The sequence below is a fragment of the Euprymna scolopes genome, chromosome 46 (genome assembly GCF_053919585.1).
Source record: "Euprymna scolopes isolate OS-2025 chromosome 46, ASM5391958v1, whole genome shotgun sequence".
NCBI lineage: Eukaryota > Metazoa > Mollusca > Cephalopoda > Sepiida > Sepiolidae > Euprymna > Euprymna scolopes.
The window spans coordinates 15,018,151-15,037,611 of NC_136527.1; the positions used below are offsets into that span (position 1 = coordinate 15,018,151).

The 19,461-nt window shown below is 38.7% G+C and overlaps 1 protein-coding gene across 1 annotated transcript in view; it reads left to right on the forward strand.

Annotated features, from left to right (window-relative positions):
- The window catches only part of LOC145270829 (anti-sigma-I factor RsgI6-like), a 74,686-nt gene extending 55,562 nt beyond the window's left edge, over window positions 1–19,124 (forward strand). The window contains exons 9-12 of the mRNA XM_080126402.1: window positions 1,521–1,692; window positions 6,832–6,936; window positions 15,829–16,038; window positions 18,733–19,124. Coding sequence (XP_079982528.1) covers window positions 1,521–1,692; window positions 6,832–6,936; window positions 15,829–16,038; window positions 18,733–18,945 — 700 coding nt within the window. The 3' untranslated portion in view covers window positions 18,946–19,124. The remainder of the gene's footprint in view (window positions 1–1,520; window positions 1,693–6,831; window positions 6,937–15,828; window positions 16,039–18,732) is intronic.
- The last annotated feature ends 337 nt before the right edge of the window (window positions 19,125–19,461 follow it).

Consider the following 19,461-nt stretch of genomic DNA (forward strand, 5'->3'; position numbering starts at 1 on the left):
GATTTTGGCACAGATAAAGAGTGGGGAAAATTATTGACAGTGGTTTCAGATAGACGGGTGCTTTTTGTGAAAGATTGGCGGGGGAGGGGGGGTGCAGAGATTGGAGCTTCGCCTGTTTCTTCTTTCATCGGATTTTTTCGATTATTGATTTTCAATACTTATTGAAGACCTTCCAATAGAAAATCTATCTAAAAACACTGCCAGACATATAGTGTACAGTTGTGTGAAAATTCATGAAAATCGGCACAGCTGTTTTCGAGTCCATAAGGAACCTCATCTTTCTCTCTCTCTCTCTTAAACACGCAGTTTCTTTTATACAGGTTGGAACGATAAAAATCGCCCTAGAAAAGACGACATGATTAAATTTCCGTTTGATGAAAACTGCTTTTCTTTTTGTTTGTTGTCGACCATTTACTAGTTGGCTAATTGTGTAGAAATCCCAAAAGCGATAGGGGCCTTTTATTATGTCTGAAAGTGACACACTGTTTAACAAGTGGGATCGGAGAGGCGCCACTGTACAACTCATGCTCTCTACCCATCCAAGTTGTGAGAGGCAGGACCATTGACAGCACCCTCAAAATGCAAATCCGAATGGTTCAACGCTTGATGGCACAGCTCAACACATCGGACGATCCACGGTTATGGTCTTTGGTGTGGTTTCAAGTGAGGGCCACATCATGCCACCTCACTTCTTCAAAGTTGGCTAGAAAACTGGATGTGCTGAAGAGTGTGGTGATCCCCTGGTGCAATCAGCTAGCCACTGGCAAACCCTAGGTGTGGCAACAAAACTTGGTGCCTGCCCACACGTCCAAAGAAACCCAGGCTATGACTTTGTTCCCTCCCTCCTCCCCCGATCTGAACACGCTGGACTATTCTGTTCAGTCATACGTCGAGAACATCACCAACATGACCTCAACACAAAAGCTAGTCGTATCACTGCCATTCGACGAGTATCCGCTGAGCTCCCGCCGGCGCTTATGGAAAAGGCATGCTCTCAGTTCTGGACCCACATCAAGGCGGTGATTGAGGCTGAAGGCGGCTACATTGAATAGATGTCAGCTCTACTTTATAATCGTTACCTAAACTGATTTTATCAGTAAAAGTTTTAAAATAAAGCCCTCACTTGAAACCACTCCAAAGACCATAACCATGGTCGGAAACTTCGTTGAGCTGGGCCTTCCAAGTGTTTAACCGTTCGGATTTGCATTTTGAGGGTGCTGGCAATGGTCCTGTTGTCATAATTTGGATCGGTAGACATGAGTTGTGCAGTGGTGAATCTCCAATCTCGCTCGTTGAACATTGTGCCATTTTCATACATTATAGAAAGCTTGTAGCGCTCTTGAGATTTGGAGACAACTGGTCAACTAGTAGATGGTCTGCAACAAAAAAAAACGGTTTTCACCAAACCGAAATGGAATCATGTCGTCTTTTCTTGGGTGACAATTTTATCGTTCCTCCCTGTATAACTTTTGGACTTTGATTTTTCGGACAGCTGAATCTTGATTTATATTTTATTTCAGAATATCAATTTGGGACGTGAGTAATGAGAACTTGCGCAGTTCGCTTTACGAAGACCTTTCGAAAGATCCAAACATAACACAGAAGATGTTCCTGATGGCCCATAAAAAAGACCCGAATGCAAAACTTTACTTCAATGAGAACATGGTCGTCAAGTATTCATTTGGCACAGTGGTAAGACTCAAAGAATAAAATAATCCTTAAAAACGGAATTATACATATAGAGTTAGATTAAACAGAAAAAGTGGAAAATTCCATGAAAAGTTAAAGATTAGAATTGGAGCTACGTTTTCAGGATATTACGTTTTATATTTCAGATAGGAAGTCACCAGTGACACGTACCGGGTAAGCTGATAAAATCTCTCTCTTTTTGCTGAACCATGTTTTTGACAGCCGTTTCCTTGCCATATGGAGGATGTACCCCCTCAACGTAAATATCCCTGACAAACCCGACAAGCAGCTAAATCCCACCCCTTCACAGTAGACATTCCTAGATGTAAGAGAGCCTTCTACCCGGTAGTTTCTTCCCCAGAACCGCTAGACTTTGGAATTCCCTTCTGGTCCCTGCTCCCCCAACTGACTGACATGCAGAAGTTCAAGTGTAACGTGAACCGACATCTTGCTGCCCAACTCCCTACATAGTACCCATGTAGCTTATGTCCCTGATAGTAGCCCCCTACATCAAAGTGGCAACGTGCCTTGTTTGGGGTGAAAATGTAATAAAAAAAATGTTAAAAACGAAATTATATATATAGTGTTAGATTGAACAGAAAAAGTGGAAAATTCCATTAAAAGTTAAGATTAGATAGGAAGTTGCCAGTGACACATGCCGGGTAAGCTGATAAAATCTCTCTCTTTTCACTGAACTGTGTTTTTGACAGTTGTTACAAAGGAACAAACAAACCAAAATAAATAGATCCAACTCAGCTTTTCTGTCTGTTTTAGCAAACATTACTTTCAAGCGATGCTTCTTGTTTATTTTCTTACTGTTCTTTAATAAAATCCTGCCATCACGACACCAGCTTTTTAAAATATTTTTATTACATTTTCGCCTCCAAACAAGGCAGGTTGTCACTTTGATGTAAGGGGCTACTATCACGGACCTAAGTTGCAGGGGTGCAAGATGTCTGTTCACATTACACTTGAACTTCTGCATGTCAGTACAGTTGGGGAAGCAGGAAACCGGAAGGGAGTTCCAAAATCCTGCAGTTCTGGGGAAGAAGCTATTAGAGTAAAAGGCTTTTTTTACATCTAAGGATCTCAACTGTATAGGGGTGGGACTTTACTGGTTGTCGGGAGTATTTTCGTCGAGGGGGTACAAGGGCTTGTAGTTCGTCAGAGCATCCATCATTAAAATACTTGTAAAACAGGCAGAGGGATGCAACATTTCGTTGGTTGGACAGGGGCTGAAGTTTAGATGACAGTTCAAGACCTATTAGGTTGGCGACTCTCTTTTGGACCCTGGAGACTAGTAGCAATAAAAGTCTCTTTCCGTCATACGTCCATCTCGCCCAATGCACATTTTATTTCTTCTCGACATCATGCTGGCCATATCCAACCATTTCTCGCCTTCGACTCTACAGGTCCATCTTTCCCGTAATTATAACAAAAATATGCGCGCTTGCACGTACAACAATGGCCACCACTTTAAACACAAAGAACCACATTGCTTAATATCCAGGAACTACTTATTTGCGGAAAATATAAATATAAATGCGATATTCGTTTTCAGCATACCCGAAAACCTCATTTTAAAGGAAAATGTTCAGGTGGAAACCAAATCTTCTATTTTTATATTTGTTTAAAAAAAGTTACATTATATAGTGTTGGTCATCTGAACCTTAAAATTTATCTGACGTCACTTCTCTGGCACATACGTTGCTTCTCTCCGGCCACTTGCTGTCCTTTTTTTTTTTCTTTTTCTTGTGACACAAACCTGCGCAAGCTGCTAATTTGTATACGTGCTTAAACTCTACCACCAATAGCAAAGACACATTACCCGAAAGTACTTCCTTTAAACTCCTCGGCCTAACGTTTATAGGAAACACGAACTGGAATAGATACATTGAGAGCATTGCTAAGGCTGCTGCAAAGAAGGTGGGCTCTCTCTACCATGCTAGAAAATTACTTATGCCTGAAAGTATCCTGTACTTCTATAAGGCCACCATTCGCCCATGTATGGAGTACTGTTGTCATATTTGAGCTGGTGCATCTGCTATTTGTCTCTCGCTCCTGGACAGGGTTCAAAAGAGAGTTGCCAACCTGATAGGTCCTGAACTGTCATCTAGGCTGCAGTTTCTGTCCCATCGACGGAATGTTGCATCCCTCTGCCTGTTCTACAAGTACTTTAATGGTGAATGCTCATAATGACCCTGCAACTTATGTCCCCTATAGTAGCCCCCTACTTCAAAGGGGCACTGTGTTGAAATTTTGTAATCGAAGTTTGTATATTATTTTTATTTTTTATTTTCATTATAGATTTTTTTTCTTCTATTTATATGTCCTTCTCTGTTCTTCTTTTCTTTTTCTAAATAGAGCATGAGTTGTACAGTGGCGCATCTCCGCTTGTTGGAAATTGTGTCACTTTTCTTTTCTTTTTCTATATAGCAGCTTTTATAGAAAAAACACTGCAAAGTATGCAGTTGGGGTTTTATTGCCCCCCCCCCCCGGACAAAAGTTGGGTGGACCTGTAAATTCACCCTTGCCCGTTTATCCATTCGTCTGTTTGCACTTTTCTCAATAACTACGCCTTGGAATTTTTTGAAATTTTGCACAAACATTAAACATGATATGAGTAAAAAAGTAACAGAACGGATTTTCCAGGAAAACTCTGGTTGCCCCCCGGGGGTGCCTTTCAGGTTAAAATGGCTAAAATTGACACTTTTGTTCTTATTAAAAAAAAAATGGATGCCTTGGATTTTTTTATAAAACTTTCTGAAAAGTTGTAACTGATTTCTATATAATTTTGTTTGTCTATACTTTGCGGTAACTCTTGGGTGTGCCCCAGGGGCTGTTTTAGGGCACTCTATTTTTTGGGAACTATTTTGCCATATTTGTCGAAAATTTTCTCTGTATGTCTATTTAGCAGTTTTTCATGGTGCTGAACTCAAATTTACATATGTTAAGGCCTTGGGGACTTTTGGGGATAAATGAAGCAGGGGCAAATGATAGACTTAGTCATTTCTTTTTTTGCATGGTGCTGAACTCAAATTTACATATGTTAATGCCTAAAACTGCACCGTTTGTTCATTTTGACCAGGATTTGTGGATTTTTGAAGCTAAATGGGGGAAGGGAGAGGGCAAATGCTGAACTTAAAATCGTAACCCAATACAATCGAAGAAGGAATAATAGACTTAGTCATTTTTTTTTTTTTTGTTGCATGGTGCAGAACTCAAATTTACATATGTTTAGGCCTAAAACTGCACCGTTTGTTCATTTTTCACCAGGATTTGATGTCCCCTGGGGGCCTTTGGGGTGAAATGGGGGGGGGGTAAATGCTGAACTTAGTCATTTTTTATTCCTCGTTCACTGTGCATTCACGGGGGACCACGCATGCTTCACTTGTTTCTTCTTTAGAGCAAACGCATCTCAATACTCCCCCCTCCTCAAGGAGGTAGAAGTTCTACCTGCAGGTTCAGTAAAAAGAGAATGAAATGATTATTTTTTTTTTTTTAAACACTTTGCCACGTCAGATTAGCTGTTTTCTGTGCCCGTGACGTTACTGCTGAGACACGTAGCTGTTACTTGACTTCTTTAGGGTTAACGATAAAAGTGTCGCCCTAAAAAAAAGAACACTATAGCTCTATTTTTTTAACTTTTATTGAAAAAAATCAATTCAGATAAATTGACATCTGACATCTATTCAATGTAGCCACCTTCAACCTCAATTACCGCCTCGATACTTGTCTGGAACTGCGCCGGCAGAAGCTCGGCAGATGGCAGTGATCAGGCTGACTTTGGTGTTGTGGGAGGTCATGTTGGTGATGTTCTCGACGTATGACCAAACGAAGTATCTAGCAGGTTCAAGTCGGGGGAGGAGGGGGCAGTGAGAAAAGGGTACAAAGTCGTAGCACTCCTGAAGTCAAGCTTGGGTCTCTTCGGACTTGTGGACTAGCGCAGAGTCCTGCTGCAACATTAAGGGTCTGCCAGCAGCCACTTGATTGCACCAGGGTATCATCACACCTTTCAACACATCCAGGTACACTTTAATGTTGACTTTTAAGCCGACTTCGAAGATGTGAGGTGGCACGATGTGGCCTTCACTTGAAACCACACCAAAGACCATAACCGTGGAGAAAAACTTTATTTTCCTCACCTTAGGCATGTCCCTATTTTTCGTAGCAATCCAGCAATGCATTTTGAGGGTGCTGGCAATGGTCCTGTTGTCATAACTTGAATTGGATGAGAGCATGAGTTGTACAGTGGCGCATCTCCGCTTGTTGGACATTGTGTCACTTTCAGACATGACAGAAGGCTCCTATCCCTCTTGGGATTTGTACACAACTGGTCAACTAGTAAATGGTCTGCAACAAACAAAGAAAACCGGTTTATATCAAACGGAAATGGAATCATGTTGTCTTTCCTCTAGCGACAATTTTATCGTTCCATCCTGCTTAGAGACCAATGAAGGATAGCAGTGAAGATCAACTCTTAAAGGTACTACTCTTCTGCCCTTTAACTATTTTATGCATGAAAGGCGGGAGTACTGTTGCCACATCTGGGCAGGAGCTGCTAGAAAGGACTTGTCCTGCCTTGATAGAGTTCAAAATAGACTTCGTAGCCTCATAGGGGATGTCCTTTTCTCTTCCTTGCAACCTCTATCTCACAGAAGAGATGTTGCGAGTCTGTCTCTGATGTATCGTTATTTTCATGGAAAGTGTTCGACTGAGCTTCAATCTATGGTCCCCCCTCGTCAAACTTTCACAAGAAACACTCGTCTAGCTGTAAACACTATCAATAATTCCCCCCACTCTTTATCTGTGCCTAAACCTAAACGTAGATTCCATGAACAAAGCTTCTTTCTTAGAACTGCACGCCTGTGGAATTGTCTTCCGTTTTCCTGCTTTCCGGCTGACTACAATATGGTTGTGTTCAAGTCTAACGTAAATAAGTTCTTGATGAGCCGTTCCATATAAGTTATTAAATTTACCAAATTTTCTTTACTAATGATTACTATGTTGTCCAATTTCTACTGTACACTCTTTAATCCTTATCCTTGAGTGACCTCTTGGCCTTGGTAATGTGGTGATGCCTATGTAAAAAAAAAAAAGTTGCATAAATTAATAAAATATTATTTCTTTTGTTTTTTTTAGGCATTGGAGGATCGCGCAGACCTGTATAAAGATGCTGGAATCCCCCTCCATGGTATTGGGGTACAATGTCACATAACAGGAGGTTTCAACACATTCATTATCATGGTAAATATAATAATTTAGGCTCCCAAAACTTCCTAAATATTATAGTCCAGATCTGATCAATATTTTTTTAAAAGATAAGTATGGGGAATAATTCATATTTTAATAGAAAACTATGATAAACGTTGTCTCTTTTACATTAAAAATTAGTTTCTTCCTTAAAGTAATGATTTTATAGCTTATAGTTAAAAGTTAAGAATCGGAATTGGTAATTGTATCCGAATTGAGGATTTAGTATTGAAATCGTCCCATCACTAGTTACAACACAAAAAACCCTTCGTCTTGCTACCAACGCTGCAAAGAACTTTCCTTTCGTTCTCTCTATACCTAAAATCAACTGGAACTGCCATGAACAGAGTTTCTTTCCAAGAATTTTCCACGTTTAGAACATATTATTACAGGAATGCTTTTTTGTGCCTATCTTCCGATGCCAAAAGCGATTCCTTTAATCATCTTTCTTTTTAATTTGATTGTGTTTAGAAATAATAATAAAATAATAAATATTTATTTATTTAAAATATTTATCATTTTATTATTTAGGAAAGTTCTTTGCAGCGTTGGTAGCAAGACGAAGGGTTTTTTGTGTTGTGTACTAGTGATGGGACGATTTCAATACTAAATCCTCAATTCCGATACAATTACCGATTCCGATTCTTTATAAATCTCTTAATTTTTAACTATAAGCTATAAAAGCATTACTTTAAGGAAGAAACTAATTTTTAATGTAAAGGAGACAACGTTTATCATAGTTTTCTATTAAAATATGAATTATTCCCCATACTGATTTTTTTAAAAATATTCATCAGATCTGGACTATAATATTTAGGAATTTTTTTATTTTTGAGAAAATGTGTTTTTACGGTAATCGGGAGGGAGGAGGGAATAAGAGATTTATAAAGAATCCGAATCAGGAGTTTAGTACGGAATCGGTGATTATATTGGAATCGTCCCATCACTAGTTACAACTCAAGTACCTAAAAAAAAAACCCAAAAAACCTTCGTCTTACTACCAACGCTGCAAAGGACTCTCCTTTTGTTCTCTGTATATCTAATATAAACTGGAACTGCCATGAACAGAGTTTCTTTCCAAGAATTTTCCATATTTGAAACATATTACCACAAGAATGCTTCCCTACAAACTACAACTTTCATTATTTTCATAAGTATGTATACATAACTTAGAATTAATAAATTTACTAATTATTAAACAGAACGTTTTGGTAGAAGATTCATAAATTAATTAAAATTGTTAGTACGAATAGTTGGGTTTAACGACTTTGATTAAAATTCAAGATGGCGTAATGGAAAAATATGAAGGTAACTACAACTTCTCTTCCAATTTTGACGGATTGAGTGTTGCTATTTCTTCTGATGAGTTAAGGGCAAAATAGATTCACTGATTGATATAATAATTAAGTGATTGATTTTGCGCTACGAAACAGATACTTTCAAGAATTGTATAAATCAACTGATTTAAAGGAATAAACTATACGAGGGGCGTGCAATAAGTAATGCCTCTGACCCACTTCCAGTTGTCTGATCTAGCTGAAATTTTGCATGTGCAATGATTTTTATCTCTACGGGTTATGTTGCAAATTACAGCTCTGAACTAATTGGGGTTTCTGTTTTATAAGTGTTTGAACTGAGTCAAGTGTGAAATGGAGCCTGTTGAATGTCGAGCAGTGATCCGGTTTTTGTATTTGAAAGGACGCACACCACAGGAGACTTTTGATAAAATGAAGGAAACTTATGGTGATGATGCTCCATCACATGACCTTGTAAAACACTGGCATCGTGAATTCAAACATGGCCGGAAATCTATGCAAACAGCTCCCAGACCTGGTCCCCCCCCCTTCTGCCATTGATGAGGCATCTGTCTGTCAAGTTGAGGCTGCCATTTTGGAAGATCGGAGCATTACTATTCGCCAAATAGCCCAAGATGTCAAGATTAGTACAGGGTCTGTGGAAACTATCATTCATGACCATTTGCATATGCATAAGGTGTCTGCCAGATGGATTCCCAGGTTGCTCACACCATTCCAGAAGCGAGAACGTGTCGAGTGCTCGAGGATGAATTTGGAGACGTACCAAGAAGATGAGTCAAAGTTTTTCAAAAGACTGATTACACAAGATGAAACCTGGGTCCATCACTATGAGCCAGAAACCAAAGCCCAGTCAATGCAGTGGAAGCACTTGGACTTACCACCTCCAAAGAAGGCAAGGGTGCAAACCTCTGCTGGCAAGGTCATGCTCACAGCCTTCTGGGACAAGGACGGAGTAGTAATGACAGATTTCCTGGCAAAGGGTACTACAATTACAGCAGCCTATTATGCTTCACTTTTGAGGAAATTAAGGAAAGCTATCAAAATCAAGAAGCAGGAAAAGATCAGCAAAGGTACCCCCCTCCTGCAGGACAACGCTCCGGTCCACAACTCGCATGTCACCAGATCAGAAGCATGGGCGTGTCGTTATGAAATACTTCTCCATCCTCCCTACTCTCCTGACCTTGTACACTCTGACTATCACTTCTTCCCAGCCATGAAGTTGTTTTTGAAGGGAAAGCGTTTCCCAGATGATGCAGCCTTGATTTCTGAAGTCACGTCGTGGTTGGAGGACCAACCTGGAGTGTTCTACAAAAACTGTCTCCAGAGCTGCATCAAACGATGGGAGAAATGCATAACTCTGAGTGGTTCCTATATAGAGAAAGACTAATAACTATGCCAAGTTTCGTTGCTCTACTGCTATGGAAAGTGGGTCAGGGGCATTACTTATTGCACACCTCTCGTAAGATTGTCAACATCATGAATTTTGGAATATTAATTTTTGTCATTGATTCTATTTATTTGCTCTGTCATCACATTGAGCTTCTTATATAAGGATTGACATATAATAAGAAAAATATATTTCTACAGAAATATATATATATATATATATATATATATATATATGTGGAAGTTTTAAAAGCCAAAAACAATGCGAAGAAATACCGGAATCATGAGAGTAAAGAAAAGAAAAACAAACAAATAGACGGGCATGTGTGAGAAGAGAAATATCTAACTGTTTATTCATCTATCATTCATAACCTCAATGTATAATTATTTTATAACCAAGTTGCTGGTATGTCCAGTGTATATAAAGTCTGTTGGTGGTATGGAACTTTGATTAATTTCGGGAGAAAGGTACCTCCCCTTTTCAAAAACAGAAAACAAAAGTATATTGAAGATGGCGGAACATAACATTTTTAAAAATTTTTTTACATGGAGGTCACCACTTATCAAGGCCCGAAGGCCACTCAGTGATAAGGGTTTTTGCATGTACAGTAATCAATGAGATAGTATTGTAGTAATCATTAGTATTGGGGGTTTTGATAGAGTGTCTTACTTAAGGGGGCGGTTTGTCAGGGGTTTGTTTATGTTGGACTTGAAGACGTCCAAGTTGTAGTCAGGTGGGAAACAGGCAAGCGACAGAGAGTTCCACTGGCATGCAGTTCTAAGAAAGAAGCTTTGCTCATGGAATCTACGTTTAGATTTAGGCACAGTTAAAGAGTGGGGAAAATTATTGACAGTAGTTTCAGCCAGACGGGTATTTCTCGTGGAAGATTGACAAGGGGGGACGAGGGACTGAAGCTCAGATGAGCACCTGCCATGGAAATAACGATAAAACAAAGACAGGCTCGCAACGTCTCTTCTGTGGTAGAGAGGTTGCAGGGAAGAGAAAAGGGCATCCCCCACCAAACCACAAAGCCTATTTTGTACTCTGTCAAGGCAGGATAGGCTGTTTTTAGCAGCTTCTGTCCAGATGTGGCAGCAGTAATCCATCCTAGGACGTACTTGGTTTTTATACAGATAGAGAATTGCATCAGTAGTGAGATATCTTCTGGAGCAGTAGAAGGATCCCACCATTTTCCCAGCTTCCTTGGCAACAGATTTGATGTACGTGTTCCATTTCAGATCAGGAGTAAAGGTCAAACCCAGAAGCTTGTCAAAACATGGAGCCTCCCCAAGACGAGAGACATCCATTTCAATTGATGCCAGATGGGGATCAGAGCGTTGATGATGTAAAGATAGAAGCTTGGTTTTGGATACATTAAAAGTGACCAGCCACCTCTTCCCCCATTGTACCACGCGCTCAAGATCAGAGGAGAGAGAATCAGAGAGAACTTTGTCATTTACGGCCTTTGATGTGTTGCCATAGATGGTAGTTTCATCAGCATAGATGTCAACGAATGATTTAAGTATGTGTTTTGGAAGATCATTGATGTAGATCAGGAAGAGAGTTGGGCCCAGGATGGACCCCTGGGGGACTCCAGCATTAATACTGTGGGCCTCTGATTTCTGCCCATCAACCACTACTCTTATGAACCTATCAGAGAGAAATGATTTAATGATTGAGAAAACATTTCCAGTAATACCGTAGCCGGAAATCTTGTAATAATGTGAAGTAGGCCCTTATGCCATACCTTGTCGAAGGCCTAAGAGAAACATTTCTATAAAAGTATATTAAAATGAAAAAAGAATATTGATAGATCTGTTTATTATAATTGATTATTTTTGAAAAAAAAAAGATTTACAGTAACTGAATTATAAGTTTTTTCTTTTTTTTTACATGGAAGTCACCACTTATCAAGGCCCGGAAGCCACTCGGTGATAAGGGTTATTGCGTGTACAGTAATCAATGGGATAGTATCGTAGTAATCGTTAGTATTGGAGATTTGATGAAGTGTCTTACTTAAGGGGGCGGTTCATCAGGAATTTGTTTATGTTGGACTTGAAAACATCCAAGTTGTAGTCAGGTGGGAAACAGGCAAACGGAAGAGAGTTCCACTGGCGTGCACTTCTAAGAAAGAAGCTTTGTTCATGGAATCTACATTTTGGTTTTGGCACAGTTAAAGAGTGGGGAAAATTTTCTCATTGCATTGTATAATCAAAGGGAAATCACTCAACAGTTCTTGAGTCAACACTAAAAGTGTAAAGCATATAGCTTTAATGCTGACATGCCTCTTCCTGATCTGAATAAATGATCTTCCAAATCATATTCCGAGATCATTCGTTCATATCTATGCGAATGACAACTATTTATGGGCGCATTTCAATGAGCATTTTGACTTGGATCATCAAAATCATCATTATATCGTATGAATCCAAAAATTCTATTGTTGGCATTGGTTTCCCCGATATAGTCTAGTCAGAATTCTTTCTAGAAAAATATGGGGTATTTACAAGAGTGACCACGAGAAGTTTGCCATCGTCGTAAGTGAAAATGATTTTAGTGGAACAAACTAGATTCCAACTTGGGACACCCAGGTCGTCAGTTCATGTCGTTAATTACTAGACCACCCTCACCTGTCACTTGGATCATGTAATGCAATGTGAAGTCGCCAACAAATAAAGAATCCATAATGTTTTTGGCCATACTTATAATTACTGGTATGTCTGTTGTATATAAAGTCCGTTGGTGGTATGGAACTTTGATTAATTTTGGGAGAAAGGTACCTCCCCTTTTCAAAAAAAAAAAAGAAAACAAAACAAAAGTATATTCAAGATGGCAGAATATACTTGGTTATAAAATAATTATCCATCGAGGTGAGGAATGATAGATGAATAAACAATTAGACATTTCTCTTCTCAAACATATCCGTCTATTTGTTTGTTTTTCTTTTCTTTACTCTCATGATTCCGGTCTATTTTGCATTGTTCTTGGCTTTTAAAACTTCCATATATTCCTTTACCAACAATGCTTCAAGCAAACTACCACCTACTCTTATATATATATATATATATATATATATATATATATATATATATATATATATAAGAGAAAGAAAATTAAAACTGTAAGTTAAACTTTACAATCCAAATTTATTGTTCAACTGAATACTCCAAAAACAATTTACAAAGTCCTTATTCCGCTGAGTTTCAAAGAATGCTATTCTTGTTATTCTTCTCATCAGAGGACAGAAAGAAATCAGCAAATTATATTTGTAGCAATGCTAGAATTTGCTAGTTAAGGCATTAAGTGAAACCGTAATTTATTGTAGTTATAAATTGCCAAATAAAAAAGTGAAAAAAACGTTGGATATATAAAAAAATATATATAAAAACAAACCACTATTTCAGCTTGAATGAAAAACCTCTCAAGTTGATCCGAAATGCAAAATAGTTCTTTAGAGAGAATGGATTCCAAAATTAAGTCCAGCGTGACGATGCATATAATCCGATTGGAAAGCTTTCAAAACAGCTGAAATAATGAAAATTGTTTTTTTTCAATGCAATAGCCCAAAGAGAAGTCTGTCCCCGATTAAATGGGACCTAATAGTAAAAAGAGAGTCTCTCTTTTTACTATTAGGTTCCATTTAACCGGGGACAGACTTCTCTTTGGGCTATTGCACTTAGGTCCCATTTAACCGGAGACAGACTTCTCTTTGGGCTACTGCACTGCTCGGAATATATACCAAACCTCTGACCTTGATAGAGGGGAAACTAAAACTTGCTGCTTAGGTTTCAAATGATCTGAAGTAACAGCAAGGGGAGACTTGATTCCAAATATTTCTTATATGTTAAATTTCTCCTCTCTTGAAAATTATGAATATCTCCAGTATGAAATAATCCTTATATACTGTGAAATTTACTTTATGTATGAAAACCAAAGAAGGGAGTTATAACATATGAGAAATATTTGGAATCAAGTCTCTACTTACTGTTATTTCAGATCATTTGAAACCATAGTAACGAGTTTTAGTTTCCCCTATATCAAGGCCAGAGGTTTTGGGGAAATATCAGATATTTTGTAATTCATATGCAAAATTAGTAAAACAAATGACTATGATTGAAACGTTTTATGACTATAAAAAAGTGCCAAAAGAAAAGCTCTGGGTGATGGATGATCCCCTTAATATGCGACCTTAATCAGTGCCTTTTCCTCAAGAGCTACTGTTTCATTTTGTGTGGTCACCTTTTTTGGTTTTGTAACTCGTTACCCGATGTTAGCGAATCAATATCTAATCTAAGCACAAACACGACCTAACATGTACATTTAACTAAAACTAGTGACGATAGCAAACCCAATTCATAATATAAAAAAAAGAAATTGTAATTAAGATGTCTATGAAAATTACATCCTAAAAGTTATAATAAAATATATCAAGTAGCGATATGATTCTGTTTATTGTTTATTTATCAGGGAATTATTTTATCCGTGAAGTATAATTGTCTGTTTATTGTTTGTTTATGTAGAATTATTTTAACCGGGATTTATAAATGTCCTGTTGTTGTGCATTTGTGCGGAAGTTATTTGTATAATGTCTTGGGTCTCCGCTAATTATGTGATGATTGCAACGTCTTGTCAGACGAGTGCCACTCCCTCAGACATTTAAAATCTATGAGCCCAAATGCCTGAGGGAGCATCTATACAAATATGATGTTACAGAGTCTTAGCTTTGTACGACAGCTAAGTCTCTCTCTCGGTTCAAAATGTTGATATCCAGCAACAAGCAAGAGCAAGATAGCCAGCAACAAATTAAACTGCAGACCAGCTTAATGCGGGTAATGGTCTTCCGCTTTATGGTTTTTATCAATCAGAGATTTGCTTCTCCTAGAAAGGTTGCCTTCACCACGGCTTACGGGAGCCCTCTCCACCCCAATACACATATACACACACACAAATATACACGGTGCTAGTTGGCCGTTGACCCAGAAAAAGAGTTCATTCGCCCTTTAGAAGGTCTCCTTCAGGGAGACTAGCCGCCCTCCTCACCACACAAGTCTGGTGGGGGAACCAGTTTAATCACCGGTGACCTGACCATGAGGCAGGTAGTAATGGGTTACATGGTATTTAGGAACATAATAACATCACAAACTTCTCAAAGAAAAGGTAAAGCCTGGGAGGATGGATCTCCTGAAGTTGGCGACTCTCTTTTGAACCCTGTCCAGGAATGTGAGATCTGTAGCAAATGCACCAGCTCAAATGTGACAACAATACTCCATACATGAGCGAACAGTGACCTTATATATGTATCTTTAGCCATAGAGTGTTTCTGCCATTGCCTTAGATATGTGTTCATTTGTTTTCCCCTTGTGCCTGTTGTTATTCAGGTCATTACATTTCCAACGAGCCTTCATTTGTTAAATTCTGATCAATAGTCGCTGAGATTTGGAACTCATAAAAATGCCAAAAAAGTTATATATATTTATTTAAAAACAATAATCTATGCACACGTGTGTTTCGGGGTTCTACCCCTCTTCAGGGTAGCTTGGCTGTTGTTAGGACTCGAACCCCAGACCTTATGTATTTCAGTCCAGTGTTTTAATCCATCACGCTATGATTCCATAGACAATTTACTGCTTAGTTTTTATCGTTTATCTATTTACGTAGTTGTGTTGTTGATTTTTTTAAAACGATATTAAGGTTATCGTCTCGATACATGGATATCTATACGTGTAGCCAAATTGAATATTGAAATGCTCATATCTTTTTTTTTTTTCTATGGGGCGAAACTACTACGAAAATTTGCAGGCTTTTTTTTTTTGTTAAATTTTATGACAATTGGTAAAAGAAAACTATATTTTCAAACCAATAAAATATGTCCAAATTAGCCTACATTTGTATATATAGTGTCCTGGCAGGCATCTTTAGTTTTGTTACTTCGGTTGCTCCCCTGTGGCCTTGCTAGGCCACTAATATATGAAAATTAAATAAGATACGTGTTACATTGAACACTTTAAAACCAAATAGCTGCAACACAATTTTTTTTATTTACCTTTATAAAATAAACGAGTGTTTATTTTTAAAGAGATATATTTCGGAGATATACACTTCCTTTTCCAATCTATATATATGTCTATATTTTTTTGTATATGATGTCTGACAAAATGTGTTTCTTTTTTTATGTATCTACAGCGTCGCCTGAACGAAATCGCCAAAGCAGGTTTACCGATCTTCGTCTCCGAATTAACTTACGAGAGTTCAAGCGTCGCTAAGCGGTCGGCATCTTATGAGAAACTGTTGCGGATTTTCTACAGCCATCCGGCCGTCGAGGGGGTCATGTTCTGGACGGTCTGGAGCAATGGCTGGAGGCCGACAGCAGCGATGCTCGATCGACATTTTAACGTACGTTTAAAGTGTTCATCCATTCCCCCTCTTCCTTTCTATATATATATATATATATATATATATATATATATATATATATATATATATATATATATATATATATATCTTCCTCTCTCTTTCTCTCTATTTCTTCTTACCAGATTAAACCACACTCTTTAATACGAACCACTTTAAAAACCGGAAGTCGTTTCTCTGGACGGTCTGGAGCAATGGATGGAGGTCGACAGCAGCGATGCTCGATCGACATTTTAACGTACGTTTAAAGTGTTCACCCATTCCCCCTTCTTCCTTTCTATATATATCTCTCTCTCCCTCTCTTTCTCTCTATTTCTTCTTGCCAGATTAGACCACACTCTTTGATACGAACCACTTTAAAAACCGGAAGTCGTTTGTCTGGACGGTCTGGAGTAATGGATGGAGCTCAACAGCAGTGATGCTCGATCGACATTTTGACGTACGTTTAAAGTGTTCACCCATTCCCCCCTCTTCCTTTCTCTCTCTCTCTCTTGCTTTTTCGCTATTTCTTCTTACCAGATTAGACCACACTCTTTAATACGAACCACTTTGAAAAACGGAAGTCGTTTGTCTGCGTAAATATGCGCTTGCACCCACACATCCTTTTAGTTATTTACTAGCAGTTCCATCCGGCTTTGCTCGGGCCCTATGTACTGTTCATAACTTTATGTGCATGTATATATATATAAAAAAGTTTGACTCATGTCCAGGTAATCTATATTTAAAATTTCAAGTGTTTAGATCCAAAATTGGCAGAGGAGTTTGGTAGAGTCCTCAAATGTCAACTCCTTCAACTTTGACCTCATGGCAGCCAGATTTTCGTCCAAAAACTGATTAAAAAGATTACTGCATGTCTGAATACCCTTTATATACAATTTCAAATGTTTAGACCTCAAATTGGCTGAATAGTTTGCTAGAGACCGCAAAGGTCAAATCCTTTGAACTTTGACCTTGTAGCAGCTAAGTTTTCGATCAAAAACCGATTAAAAAGCTTGCCCTATGTCTGAATACAGTTTATGTAAAATTTTTCTGGTTGAGTAGTTTGTTAGAGACCGTAGTTTAGAGCAAAATTGGTTGAGTAGTTTGTTAGAGACCGTAGAGATAATTTTTTTTTTAACTTTGACTCCAATTTTGACCCCTGTTTTGGGCTCAAATCAAATTAAAAAGTTTGATTCATGTCCAAGTAATACTACATTCTAAAATTTCAAGTGTTTAGACCCAAAATTGGCGGAGGAGTTTGGTAGGGTTTTCAAAGGTAAAATCGTTGAACACTGACCCCTTAACAGCCAAATTTCTTGCTAAAAACCGATTAAAAAGATTTTATCGCATCTCAATACCCCTTATGTCAAATCTCGAGTCTGTAGACCGAAAATTAACAGAGTAGTTTGGTAGGGAAATGTACACACACAGACACAGACACAGAGACTGACAATTTCACTTTTATAGATATACTAGTACCTCAGCTCGGTTTAGCTCGGACCCTATGGACTGTTCATAGCTTTCCCCCTGCGTGAATACTCATTATGTGAAATTTCAAATGTTTAGACCAGAAATTGTCTGAGTAATTTGGTAAAAACCACTGAGGTAATTTTTTTTTTATTTAAACCATTTATTGCAGTGATCTCAAATCAAATTAAAAAGTTTGACCCATGTTCAAGTAACCTACATTTAAAATTCCAAGTGTTTAGACCCAAAATTGGCGGAGGAGTTTGGTAGAGTCTGCAAAAGTCAACTCTTTCAATTTCGACCTCTTGGCAGCGAAATTTTCGCTTCAAAACTGATTAAAATACTTGTTGCATGTCTGAATATCCGTTATATCAAATCTCCAGTCTGTAGACTGAAAATTGACAGAGTAGTTTGGTAGGGAAATGTACACACACAAACACACAGACATACTTTTAAACTCCTTGGCTTAACGTTCACAGCAAACATGAGTTGGAACAATTACACTGAGAGCATTGCTGTGAAGAAGGTAGGTTCTCTTTACCGTGCTAGAAAGCTACTAACGCCCGAAAGTATCCTGTACCTCTATAAGGCCACCATTCGCCCATGTATGGAGTATTGTTGTCATATTTGGGCTGGTGCATCTGCTACTAGTCTCTCGCTCCTAGACAAGGTTCAAAAGAGAGTCGCCAACTTCATAGGTCCTGAGCTGTCATCTAAGCTTCAGCCCCTGTCCCATCGACGAAATGTAGCATCCCTCTGCCTGTTATACAAGTATTTTAATGGTGAATGCTCTGACGAACTGCAAGCACTTGTACCCCCTTGACGTAAATACCCCCGACAAACCCGACAAGCAGCAAAATCGCACCCCTTCACAGTTGAGATCCCTAGATGTAAGAGAGCCTTCTACTCCAGTAGTTTCTTCCTCAGAACCGCTAGACTTTGGAATTCTCTACCGGGTTCCTGCTTCCCCAACTGTACTGACATGCAGAAGTTCAAGTGTAACGTGAACCGGCATCTTGCTGCCTAACTCCCCACACAGTATCCCTGATGCTTATGTCCCTGATAGTAGCCCCCTGCAACAAAGTGGCAATGTGCCTTGTTTGGGGTGAAAATGTAAAAAAAAAAAATAAAGACAGACAATTTCACTTTTATAGATAGATAGATAGATAGATAGATTTATTTCTGAATCTGAAATTTATATCTTTGTTTGGTCTTTTCTTTCCGTTTTAGGTCAACGCAGTTGGGAAATTGTATTTGTCGTTGAGGAAAGAATGGTCAACATCCCCCATTAAATACGACTTGTCGAAGCGGACGCAAAATTTCTCCGTCTTCCTGGGTGAATATCAAGTTCGGCTGGTCAAGTCGGGCCGAACCGTTTGGAAGAGATCGATACAGATCAATGATCCGAATGTGACCACCACACTAGTGATTGCAAAGGGGTAGGCAAGGTTAGAGAGAGAGAGAGAGAGAGAGAGAGAGAGAGGAGAGAGAAAGAAAGAGAGAAAAGTTAGAACGATAGAATGAGCGAGAGAGAGTTAAAGAGAGAGTGTATGTTTGAGAAAAAGAGGGGGAAAGGGTGGTGTAAAAGAGAGAGAGAGAGAGAGAGAAGAGAGAGAAGAGAAGAGAGAGAAAAAGTGAAAGAGAAAATGTTAGAACGATAGAAGGATAGAAAGAAAGAGAGAGAGAGAGAGAGAAAGAGAGAGAGAGAGTTAAAGAGAGACGGTGTGTTTGCGAGAAAGAGAGGAGGAGGAAAGTGTGTGAGAGAGAGTGTGTGTGAGAGTGTGTGTTTGAGAGTGTGTGTGAGAGTGTGTGTGTGTGTGTGTGTGAGAGTGTGTGAGAGAGAGTGTGTGTGAGAGTGTGTGTGTGAGAGTGTGTGTGAGAGTGTGAGAGAGAGAGAGTGTGTGTGAGAGTGTGTGTGAGAGTGTGTGAGAGAGTGTGTGTGTGAGAGAGTGTGTGTGA